Below are 12,011 nucleotides of genomic sequence, written 5' to 3' on the forward strand. Positions count from 1 at the left end.
GAATCTGCAAAGATTTTGTCTCTAAGTGCCCCAGAACTCATTCTACAGGCGAAACCAAGATGATGCATCACCCAGGAATTAGCAGAATTTCTGAAGCTCTGTTTTCCATTCTCTCCTTATATGGCTGTGATTGCGCAACGAATGAGCCTACACTTTCTGTCGTTCGCCCAAGGTCTTAGCAGCATTGTGACGTATTTGTAGGCATATCATTGGAAGATTGACCATAAGAGACTACATTTTCCAAGTGTCCGCCTGGTGTCCTGCGTCGAATTCGGTGCGCAATTGCCAGCTGCTTCTACTTTACCATTTGATTCAGGGGAGAAAGCATGTGTCCAAGAACGATGTATCAATGAAGAGATATGTGAAAAACACCTTGATGATTGATTCTAAACAACGTTTGCCATGTTTTCAGTCGATATTATGGAGTTAATTTGGAAAAAAGTTCGCGTTTTGAGGACTGAATTTTCAGATTTTTTTTGGTAGCCAAATGTGATGTATAAAAGGAGCTATTTCTAATACACAAGGAATCTTTTTGGAAAAACTGAGCATCTGCTATCTAACTGAGAGTATCCTCATTGAAAACATCAGAAGTTCTTCAAAGGTAAATGATTTTATTTGAAGGCTTTTATGTTTTTGTTAATGTTGCGTGCTGGATGCTAACGCTAATGCTAACGCTAAATGCTAACGCGAAATGCTAACGCTAGCTAGCTACTTTTACACAAATTATTGTTTTCCTATGGTTGAGAAGCATATTTTGAAAATCTGAGATGACAGTGTTGTTTACAAAAGGCTAAGCTTGAGAGATGGCATATTTATTTCATTTCATTTGCGATTTTCATAAATAGTTAACGTTGTGTTATGCTAATGAGCTTGCTGATAGATTTACACAATCCTGGATACAGGGGTTTTTTCATAGCTAAACGTGACGCAGAAAACGGAGCGATTTGTCCTAAACAAATAATCTTTCAGGAAAAACTGAACATTTGCTATCTGAGAGTCTCCTCATTGAAAACATCTGAAGTTCTTCAAAGGTAAATGATTTTATTTGAATGCTTTTCTGTTTTTTTGTGTAAATGTTGCCAGCTGAATGCTAATGCTAAATGCTACGTTAGCCATCAATACTGTTACACAAATGCTTGTTTTGCAATGGTTGAGAAGCATATTTTGAAAATCTGAGATGACAGTGTTGTTAACAAAAGGCTAAGCTTGAGAGCTAGCATATTTATTTCATTTCATTTGCGATTTTCATGAATAGTTAACGTTGCGTTATGGTAATGAGCTTGAGTCTGTATTCACGATCCCGGATCCGGGATGGGGAGATCAGAAAGGTTAAGTGGCTACAAACCAAACTAATACCCAGGTATGGCATCCCAAGACAAATCAAATTTGACAAATGGCTCACATTTCAGTAACAAACACCTAAGACAGGTGGAAGAAAGATTTGGCATAACCCACAGATTTGGATCTGTGTACAGGCCCCGATCTCAAGGTCTGGTGGAACGTTAAACCAAAAGCTGAAAGCTAAGATAGCTAAAGTGTGTGCAGGTTCAAAGTTGACATGGGTTGAAGTCCTGCCTCTGGCGCTGATGGCCATGAGAGCCTCACCAGGAGCAGGCACCCATCTCTCTCCTCATGAGATAATGACTGGAAGAGTCATGCCTGGTCCACCAAGGGAGGGAGGTCATATGCCCGCCCTTGATGTACAACAAATTGTAATGTCTGATTATGTGAAAAAACTGACGGTTCTCTCTGCAGCACTCTCTACCCAGGTTCACAAGGTCCAGGAGGGGGAGCTGCCGGGGGACACGCCACCACTGAAGGTAAAGGTTGGTGACTGGGTCAGGGTTAAAGTCCACAAGAGAAAGTGGCTGGAACCCAGGTGGACTGGACTGTACGAAGTGAAGGTGGTTACTTCACACTCAGTCCAGGTCAAAGGTAAATCAGGCACACCTTGGCACCACCTTACACATTGCACCCCAGCCCCAACTCCTTCCAGAACACTGACTGAAGTCAGAGCTGATTTGAACAGCCTAAATTTGATTCCAAACGAAGAAATTCAGGTGATGGGGCATCAAACCCCTCTAACCCTGATAAAGGAACCTCGCCCAGTTAAAGGGATATTTCTCTCTCCCTGGGCAAGGCTAGGAATATCTGAACCACTGTTTGTGATATTCCTACTGATATTTGGAGTAACCCTAGGCACTCTCACATGGTTAATAGAACAACAAACACATACTAAAGCATCAACCCCTCTTCCTGTCTACTCCTCTTGGCCACTCCAGGTGTAGCACTTGGAGTGGTCTCCTTTTTGTCCTTGCTTATTTACCTCGCTTTGCTGCATACTAGAGGGGGACTCAAAAATGTGGTTCCTACCAAATTGTTTGGTTGCTTCATATTTTAGTTCAATTGTTCACGTCTAATAGATGTGAAGAGGGGGATTTGTCATATATACATATATTCATACGCATAGCTCATATATTATACAGCGCCAAACTAATCCGCTTGATTCAAGTCATTGCACGCACCCCTGTCCAAACAGGAAGCACCCTACCCCCAACCATAAACTGCCCCTCTCAGTTCTCTTATCTCACGACCCCAGGACACACACAGACATTCCATCGCACGAACACACACACTTCATCCCCACCTCTACTGGTTGGGTGCCCAGAGCAGAAGACTCTGCTGTGCACCAATGGGGCTCCTGCTCTGGCTAGAGCAGGTCCGCCTCCAACTCTTCGGGACCAGTCAGAAGACCACCACGACAAGACTCCACCTACATTATTCTATGTATATAATCTGCTACAACCTTTGTTTAGGCCCCTTTTTCAGCTAACTCCATTTGAGCTATATGAATCAGGTCCATGCACGTTAAACTGCAGGACAAGATATCTTTTGACTCAATAAACTGCCTTTTGTTACAACTGAAATCCACTCTGTCCAGCGTCCATGATTTGGTCTCGTTCTCCTGTATTTGAACATCAACACTAGCGACAAATCTAGCTACTTTTTCTGGTGTTATTGTAGGCTCTTAAGTGGACCATAAGGTTAAAAACCAAACCCAAATAAGAAAACGAAACAAAAATAACAAAATAAAAAATAAAATAAAAAACGAAGTAACTCCGCCAGAGTGTCTATTTTGGGTAATTTGTGCGGTCCCAAGCCCGGATAAAAGAGGAGGGTTGGAATTGTGACAATTAAAAAAAAACAAGAATCGACAGAAGAAAGTTCATTTGTAGTTCTAAACATATTTAGGGTGTTTTTACTCACTTTTTGTCTCTCCCACAATGTTATTTCTCTCTCCTACAGCCCCCATCACAATTACGTTCACATGGTCAACTATGCAAATTAGGCGATGACGTCATTTAGCAACTTTTAGGAGAGCCAATAGCTACTTTCCTTACTGAGTAGTTGGCAACACTGCCTATATCTGGTGTGAGGATTTCTTTGACACATTATTGGCTGTAAATATTAGATAACAACATTGTTGAGCAAATGTTTTTTTGTTTTACAAATAGGACACACTGTTCATGTCATGTCGCCTTTTATATATGTTTCAACTTTGCCATTTAATTGTTGTCGCCTTTGCAGCTACATAATGTATTGTCATTCAGACGTTTTTATACTAGCATGCACAAGCTAGTATTCTGTCTGCAAGCACAAAGGATGATGACAGTTTATGGTAATGACGAAACCTTCAAAATAAAAGCCATCATTTAAAAACATTGACATGTGGATAACTCATTCAAAAGAGAAAACTTCCAAATGTTCTCTACACCACATGCCAAAATGCCTTGAATTGATTAGGGCCCTGACCGTCCCCCTCAAAAACGAACCATACCTGGTTAGTAGAGGGGGTGGAGAACGAAGTGCTGCTGGATATGTATGACACAGCCCCCTCCAAAACGACACATATTTGGTTAGTAGAGACCTGACTGAGTATTTCTCACCCCAGTTTATATGAGACAGGTAGTCAAGTTTTTCTCTACAACCCAAAAAGTATCCCATATACAGTGTATTGCATTGCAGTGAATGGAGTGGGTGGAGTAAGGAGTCACCAGCACTCTGTATTAAACCCGTTGCCCAGCTCAATAAACCAATTTAAGTTTTGTAGACTATTGAGTAATTCCAATAACATATATTTGTATTTTATTAAAAGTGTATTTCTTAAATATAGAGGTTCCCAAACTTTTTCACTCGTGGCCCCCCCTTCCAGCATTGAGGAACAACCCGTGCACACGCTGTTTCTATGGGCACAAGCACTGTTCATAACACAAACTCTTCACACCCCTCTTGTTGGTGGAGAGCATTTTGTAGGTTTAAAACTTATTTCCTGCAATTCTACACAATTGTCATGGGTGCAAAGACAATTTAGCAGTTTTAAAGCTTCTTTTTTTTTGTATTTCCATATAGTTTGCAATATCTAATGTGTATTCATGTGATATTTGAGTGACAAAAAAAATACAACAAAATCTATGGGCTAATGAATTTTTTTTTAAATTATACTTTAGCTGACATGGGCTAGTTGATCAGGACATTGTGACAAGTTATAAATAGCTCTCTAAGGTATGCAATGGCTAACATGACAAGAAGAACTGATGATGCATATATTTGCGTTGTTTGCTCTATAACCCATTAATTCATACGCCACTGTGATATACAATAAGGCAGTGACAACAAATAGACAACCGTCACACAAAAAACTACACATACATTTATTTCATCACAAAACCAGAGAGGAACATCTGTCCTGTGAAGTCCACAAAGCAAATATTGCAGCATGGTCAAGCAAGATAATGTTTTTAACAGTTTACTAAACAACTACTGATTTAGAACCACGGAGTTACCACAAGTCAGCACAAAGACAACGGGAGCACTGCCTCGGCTACTCCAGCTCCCTTTCAACTTAAACATTTAAACATCATCAAATCAACAAAGCTATATATGCTTAGTTTAATACATTGAAAACACACTTAAAGATACCAAAAAACATTTTGGGGACTACTTGTAGACTAGTTGAACGCCAATGCCGTCCTCCTCTCTTTCATGTTGGCAAAATGGTTTATGGCTCCATACGCTTTTCGTTTTTGTTTTCATAGGCTACCTATCAAAAATGCTTGCTAGCCTAACTTCCTCGCATGGGCAACAAAAAAAGAAGCTAAGTTAGCTAGCTAGTTAACGTGAGCCAACTAGGTTACATCTAGGCTACATATTGAACTTTAATCGTATCAGGCCAGTGGCACAATATATTACTTTATGGTTAGATCAGAATCGCCGTCATAATCATTGGCCTGTACAGAGAATTAAGTCAAAACTACAAGTCCAAATCCCCATCTCCATCCATGGTTTAGGAAAATCCCGATTTAACAAGCTAGCTACTGCAAGACATCACCACAAGTGAACCAGAAACGGACACGTTTTTCTGACAATTCTGACATATTTCTCATGGTGTCATTTAATTGCTGTGAAGCCAAATCCAAACTGGCCTCCCTTGGGGGACATTTTGCTGCACTAGGACAACCCACAGTTGAGCTCAGTTCAACGCTGATTGGATAATTATTTTATAATTGTTTTATCAAGGAAGGCCAAATGCTTGCTGTCATCAATCAATCAAACGCTACAGCAGCAACATGTCATACTCTTTTGTTCCAGACAGCATCAGATACATGGGGTACACGTACTGAGTCAGAGGGGCGCTGTTTCCCTCACTCAGATGATTTCTCCAGTGAGATTCAGCCAATTGCGAATTGATGGAAAATGATGAAAACGCAGAGAGACGAAAGATAAATAATTGTATCATTGTTATTTTTTTTATTGGTCAAACCTGGGTTCCCTTGGCATCCATGAATACACACCATTGACTGCACTAGATTGCAAAAATAAGATATTCCCAATAGCATGTCTTGCAGGGGGACTTTTATTTTGAAACAGTCCGCGATCATGGTGGCAGCATAATATCCTGCTGCTAGGAGAACTATAATCATCTGTTTAGCTAGCTTGAGTCGAACAGAGGTGAGTTTCTCAAAATAAGGCACTTGTTTTTAAACGTTGAAGTTATTGTTTTTTCCCCCCCATTCTACTTGTAGCGTGTCACCTGTCCCCAATGGGGTTCAATAAGACGTACATCAGTATCGGGTATGCCTCTTTTGGCATGCTTATGGGATTCTCAGCGTTTCTCGTGTGGAACATCGCGTACAACCAACCATGGACAGCTGCAATGGGAGGATTATCAGGTAAAGACAAGTATTAGCACGAATGTAAACATATTTATTTCGTGGATAATATGTAACAGTCTACACTGCAGTATTTTAAGGATTTACCTGTCCATTGGACTCGCATGAACCTGAACATTGCCACAGTAGGCTACCCATTTCTTACAGTACTGTTACACGATTTTAGAGTGACAAATTGTCAGAAGCCCACACTTTAATTTGCCTTTTCAAATTTCTAAACGTTCTACCTAAAGTCCTAAACCTTTTACCCCAGGCATTCTAGAAAAGTTGGACTGTTCAACTTCAAAGAATAGCTAACGTTACATGGCTATACACCACGCTGGCTCCATGATCTCTAAAACGGTAGCTAACGTTACAACTTTGGCAAAAAAATGTAGTAACATTCATGGTATAAGACCTATGTAATATCTAGGATAACTTTATTACCCAGTAAAACAATTAATAGGTGTATATCCAGCACGGTCTACTTTCGTCTTTCCAACGCATTTTCAGTTTTATGCATTCTATATTACCAGCTTGGTTAACCTGGAATTCTGGATCTTCCTGATGCTTCAACCACACTGGCCAAAAAAACGGTCTGGTGTCAACTCAAACGGTGTGTTATTTCTGCGTACACTGCTTATTGGGACTGAAAGCTTTTGATACGTTTCCTCAGATGCATTTAGCACACGTGTCCTGCTACTCATCCCATTTGAAGTTTTCAGCATCACCATTATAATTTGCTGGTCTGGAGCGGAAGCCTGAACCTACCATAAAGTAATACTTGTTTTGCGCATTGAACATAATCTACTCTACGCCTAGTTAACAACCATGTAAAAAAACGTTACTTTAGAAAGTTACAGAATTGCTTAGGCCTAGTATTTGCATGAAGTGACTTTAAAGTATTATTTATGTGTTACATAATGGCCCACTAGGTCAGGGGTTCCCAAACTTTTTCATGCAGGCCCACCTTCCAGCATTGGGGAACACATTTTTATCATGGGGTGCAGAGAATTTTTAGCTGACATGGGCTAGTTGATCTGGACATTTCTGACAAGTTATAAATATCTCTCTAAGGTATGCAATAACTGATGATGCACTACCTAATTTCGTAATTGCGCCTTGTGCTTTCTACTGTTACAACTTTCAAGAGTAAATTGAAAGCTGGACTGAGTTCCTTCAAAAAAAGGAACCCTCGCCCTGCACATTTTGGGAACCATTGCACTAGGTAACAAGTGGTGCATTTATGGCTGTGAACTTTGTCCTCTCAGGTCAGCAAGCTGATATCTGTGTGACTTTCCTCTCACCTCTCTGCTGTAGGCCTATTGGCAAACAGAACAGTAGGACATTTGCATAAAGTGCACTGTCACTGATGTTCTTATCAAGGCCAAATCCATATCTTTGTTGTGATAACAGCATGTGATGCCTGTGCCAATACAGAGAGAATCAATAAGGGTGCAATTCTTGCTAGGGTTTTTCGTGGCATGTGCTTGGTTGGTCATATGATTCTAGAGACCATGGAATGGGGAAATGAGTGGGGTCAGCATGGCAGATTGACACAGCTGAATAAGCCTATTCCCCCTAGAAATGACTCATGAGGGTCAATTGAACTTACTAGCTTGGCTGCATCCCGATTCTCTACACTTCCCCAAAAAAACTCCCGTCATGAATTTTAAAAGCATTGGATTGATTTAGCCCTAAGCATTGGCTAGAGGGAATTCCAACCATTGTTAGAGCCACGACAGGATGTGTGCAAGTGCACACTTCAGTAGAAGGGTGGGGAACTGTGGCTCAGCTCCACTCACTGTCTGACCATGCTTGAAAGGAAGCAAGTCGGGTACTTTCCAACCTCAAACACTGTTTTAACAACCAACCCTTGAAGAAAAACACTAAAGTTTATGTAGGCTACTTGCTCATTAGTTTTGGGCCCATATTCAAAATGAGCGTCGGAGTAGGGGATGATTTAGGATCTTTTTCCATACGCTCCTTGACATTGCCACTTTGTCCTGTCTAGCATGGCCGACTAGTGAAGACCATTTTAGCCTAATATTGTGTAAGATGCGGTGAAAGTGGATTCATGAAGGATAGTGCTATACACTAGTGCTATGGTCCAGACCCAAATGTGGTGTGTGTGTGTGGTTATGAAACAGTAAAAGAGGAACATGGAGGAGTGAGTGACAGACCAGTGTGATTTGAGACAATGACACAACAAAATATTACATTGTTCACTGCTAAAATGTACATGTCATTTAGCAGACGCTCTCATCCAGAGCAACTTACAGTAGTGAGTTCATACATTTTCATACTTATTTTTTTTTCTTTCGGTACTGGTCCACTGTGGGAATCGAACCCACAACCCTGGCGTTGCAAGAGCCATGCCTCTACCAACCGAGCCACACACTGACATAGTCTATACCAATAGGACCTAAAGCTCAAGATTGTAGTTAGACAAGCAAAGGCATCTATCTCTTGACTTGAGAGAACCCCTCACCCTCCACAATGCTTTTTCAAATACAGTTCAATTCTATGCTGTGCAAATACTTGTGATAGTTACACGTGCTTGTCTGATGTCAGTAATTTACTTAGTGTAGGGATTGTGAACAGCCAGCCCCTGATTGTGAATGTGTGTGCTTGTGTCTCTGTCAGGTGTGCTGGCGCTCTGGGCCCTCATCACCCACATCATGTACCTGCAGGACTACTGGCGCACCTGGCTGAAGGGCCTCAAATTCTTCCTCTTCATCGGAGTCGTCTTCTCCCTGCTGGCCGTGGTGGCTTTCATTACCTTCCTCTCCCTTGCCATTACCAACAAAGAGTGTGAGTTTCACACACACCTCCCCCTTCTCTCATTCGTTCATTCATTCACTCCTCCTTTCATCCTAATTTGCTTCTCTTCCTCTCCCCTTCACTTGCTCTCTTCATTCACAAATGGCTACGTCTCTTCCCCCATTTGCTTCCCTTCCCATCCTCTGTTTCATCCATTGTACTTTTTCTTGTTGTGCATTAGGATGTATTTAGTCATTTAGTATTGCATGTCTTAATCTGTTAGGGCACGTACATATGATGAAATCTATTTCCACACAAAATGACTGCTTGCCAGAGATTGTTTGCTCTGGCATCACATGACTCCATGGGGTTATTCAATGTGAGATCCTTGCCCTTGTGTATGCTATGAGCCTGAAGCTTTGGTCACTTTTCCTACAGGATCCTTCATTGAGAAGCACCTGACTCAATGAATTGTGTAACAGTGTGCCAACCATGGCTTTTTCTCTGAGTCTGCAAGTCTCTCATGTCTGTCGTATCTTGTGGTTCCCAGCCATGACTGACCCGAGGAGCCTGTTTCTTTCGGGCGTGTGGAGCTTCATGACTCTAAAGTGGTCCTTCCTGCTGGCTCTCTATTCCCACCGCTACCGCAAGGAGTTTGCCGACGTCAGCATCCTCAGTGACTTTTGATGAGGGCCCTTGAACAGCCCCCCCCCACCCAATGGAGGTCTATGGAAGACTAACTAGCAGGGCTCCTAACCTGAGGGTGCTAACTAGGGGAGAAGGGAGGGAGTGAAGATTTGAGGGGTTGGTGAAGCCAAGTAGTCATGACGAGGATGAGTGATGGAATGAGGGTTGATCTGAAAGGCGTGGGGTAGCTGCACATACACCAGATGTCTTCCACCAATCGCTTGCTTATAAATCCACGTGGGGAGAGTGAACGAGTACACACTTTGGGGAGAAGGGTAGTGGGGAGAAGGGTAGTGAATCGGAACGCAACCTGTGTGTTGTCTGTGTTAATGGGAGAATTAGTACCTGGACCTCTGTCCATGCCCGCACCTTCTCGGTTAGATCCCCCCCCTCTCTCTTTCTATATCTGTAAACAGGGTATGCTCAACCCCTGCTAGGCCAGTCTATCCACAAGTTCATCCCTATGTTATGCCTTTTATGGATTTGACTGTTCCAATGTGTATGTATGTGACACTGTCTGTGCTCCTCTTGTATGTCTTCGACATGTTTTTAGAGTCAATATCTCCCTTTTTATGAGATTTGAATCTTCTTTTTGGTGACTTTGTGGGTAATCCTTGTTAATTGTGTACATCACGTGTGAAAACTCATTCCACGGAGGGCCTAGTGTCTGCGGGTTTTCGTTCCTCCCTTGTACTTGATTGATGTAGGTCACTAATTAGTAAAAAAAACTCCTTTCACCTGGTTGCCTCTGTTGTAATTGAAAGGAAAACCCCAAAACCTGCAGACACTAGGCCATTCGTGGAATGAGTTTAACAACCCTGCTGTACATCTTCCTGTGCTTATATACCTAGGAACATATTCTTAACAAGATATATATATATATATAATTGATGTGGTTATGATAGAGAATTTGTTTCCATTCTCTTGCCACAAGGGGGAGTCAGTCGATCAAATGTTGCGGCTGTTGGTAAAACACCCCACTCATTTAGAAAGTTGTTAGAAAACAGAGCAAAGTTTATCTCCACACATATAAAACATGCATTATACACAACAAAAGGACACGTCACAGGCCTGTTTGGGGAAATCCTAGTAGTCTTTTTTTTTTTTTTTTTTGGATGACTGTTTTGATCTGTGTTATCGATGTGTGAACTTTTAGTCCACAGAAACCTGCTGTCACCTCGGAGTCAGTGTATGTGCTGAAGCAACTACATTTAGAGTATCATGTCTTAACACTTATGTATTATGAAACGGTTATAATGCTTTGGAAATGAGACTTGTATAATGTCTTATAGCGTTACACCTGTCAGTGTTCGACACTATTTCAAAACATCCCCCAAAAATAGTTTTTGAAGAGATTATATGAAGAAGGATTGCACTACCATCACAGAATGTTAGAACAACTGCCTTTTTTTCACAGCAGTTGCCAATGGAAACCCAACTGCCTCGTCTTATTTGAACGGAGAACGCTCAAAGGAGGGAGCTCCTTTTGTGGAATTTGTGTCATTGCTGTGCCTTCGCTTTAGCTCGCAAACGTTATTCACCATCATCATACTGCTGCTTATGGAGATTAATTTGATTGTGCTCTAACTTTTTTTCCCCCTTGACATCTGTTTTCTTCTCTGTGGGCTACCACATGTATCACATTGTACTATAAAGAAACATGACATTGTGTATATCCACATGTATGTCTGTTGTACAGGTATGTCTGTGTGAGAGCCATAATAATAAAGTATAATTTTATGACAGCCGTGTGCTGGGAGTGTAGTACATCTCACACAAATTCATACACAACAGTTGTAACTTTGTTGTACATCGTTTGTACAACCGGCGTGTGTACTAGGCCTTGGGCATAGTGGCCATAGACTAATTAGATTTTTATAGTTCTTTTGAATTTGTTTTACTAGTAGACATAATGCTTTGATGGAAAGGCTTAGCTTAACTACATTGTGGAGGAAGTGATTGCACTGTTGCTGGGGTGCACCCAGGGAAGGGGTTGAATTGAAGGGGGGTGGGGATTGGGTTCTATCACCTTAATGTTTGGACACAACACACACTACATGACATAAAGGATATGGACACCTGTTCGTCGAACATCTCATTCCAAAATCATGGGCATTAATATTTTTCTGCTGTAACACCTTCCACTCTTCTGGGAAGGCTTTCCACCTCGAAGTTGGAACATTGCTGCAGCGGCTTGCTTCCATTCAGCCACAAGCATTAGGGAGGCCAGGCACTGATGTTGGCCGATTAGGCCTGGCTTGCAGTCAGCGTTCCAATTCATCCCAAAGGTGTTTGACGGGGTTGAGGTCAGGGCTCTGTGCAGGCCAGTCAAGTTCTTGCACACCGATCTCG

The 12,011-nt window shown here is 41.7% G+C and overlaps 1 protein-coding gene and 1 long non-coding RNA gene across 4 annotated transcripts in view; one reads left to right on the forward strand and one right to left on the reverse strand.

Moving 5' to 3' along the window:
• Nucleotides 1-6,926, reverse strand: part of LOC118940468 — a 26,213-nt gene extending 19,287 nt beyond the window's left edge. The window contains exon 1 of one of the 2 annotated variants that reach the window (XR_005036988.1): nucleotides 6,743-6,926. This is a non-coding gene — a long non-coding RNA (uncharacterized LOC118940468). Of the gene's footprint in view, nucleotides 1-6,656 lie in introns of both variants that reach the window. The other variant, XR_005036989.1, reaches the window with a different exon arrangement.
• LOC110493947 (heme transporter hrg1-A) lies at nucleotides 5,675-11,404 on the forward strand. Of its 2 annotated transcripts, XM_021568567.2 has the most exons (4): nucleotides 5,675-6,009; nucleotides 6,084-6,230; nucleotides 8,856-9,023; nucleotides 9,523-11,404. In XM_021568567.2, the coding sequence occupies exons 2-4, from the start codon at nucleotides 6,101-6,103 to the stop codon at nucleotides 9,657-9,659; spliced, it is 435 nt and encodes a 144-aa protein (XP_021424242.1). In that variant the 5' UTR covers nucleotides 5,675-6,009; nucleotides 6,084-6,100; the 3' UTR covers nucleotides 9,660-11,404. The 2 variants fall into 2 exon arrangements, with proteins under 2 accessions (XP_021424242.1, XP_021424243.1); XM_021568568.2 differs by having other exon boundaries at nucleotides 5,679-6,230.
• The last annotated feature ends 607 nt before the right edge of the window (nucleotides 11,405-12,011 follow it).

This window comes from Oncorhynchus mykiss, chromosome 17, assembly GCF_013265735.2.
Source record: "Oncorhynchus mykiss isolate Arlee chromosome 17, USDA_OmykA_1.1, whole genome shotgun sequence".
NCBI lineage: Eukaryota > Metazoa > Chordata > Actinopteri > Salmoniformes > Salmonidae > Oncorhynchus > Oncorhynchus mykiss.

Coding starts and splice junctions, on each gene's coding strand:
- LOC110493947 (XM_021568567.2), top strand. CDS start 6,101: ATGGGGTTCAATAAGACGTACATCAGTATCGGGTATGCCTCTTTTGGC. Junction 6,231..8,855: donor TGCAATGGGAGGATTATCAG/GTAAAGACAAGT, acceptor TGTCTCTGTCAG/GTGTGCTGGCGCTCTGGGCC. Junction 9,024..9,522: donor TGCCATTACCAACAAAGAGT/GTGAGTTTCACA, acceptor TGTGGTTCCCAG/CCATGACTGACCCGAGGAGC.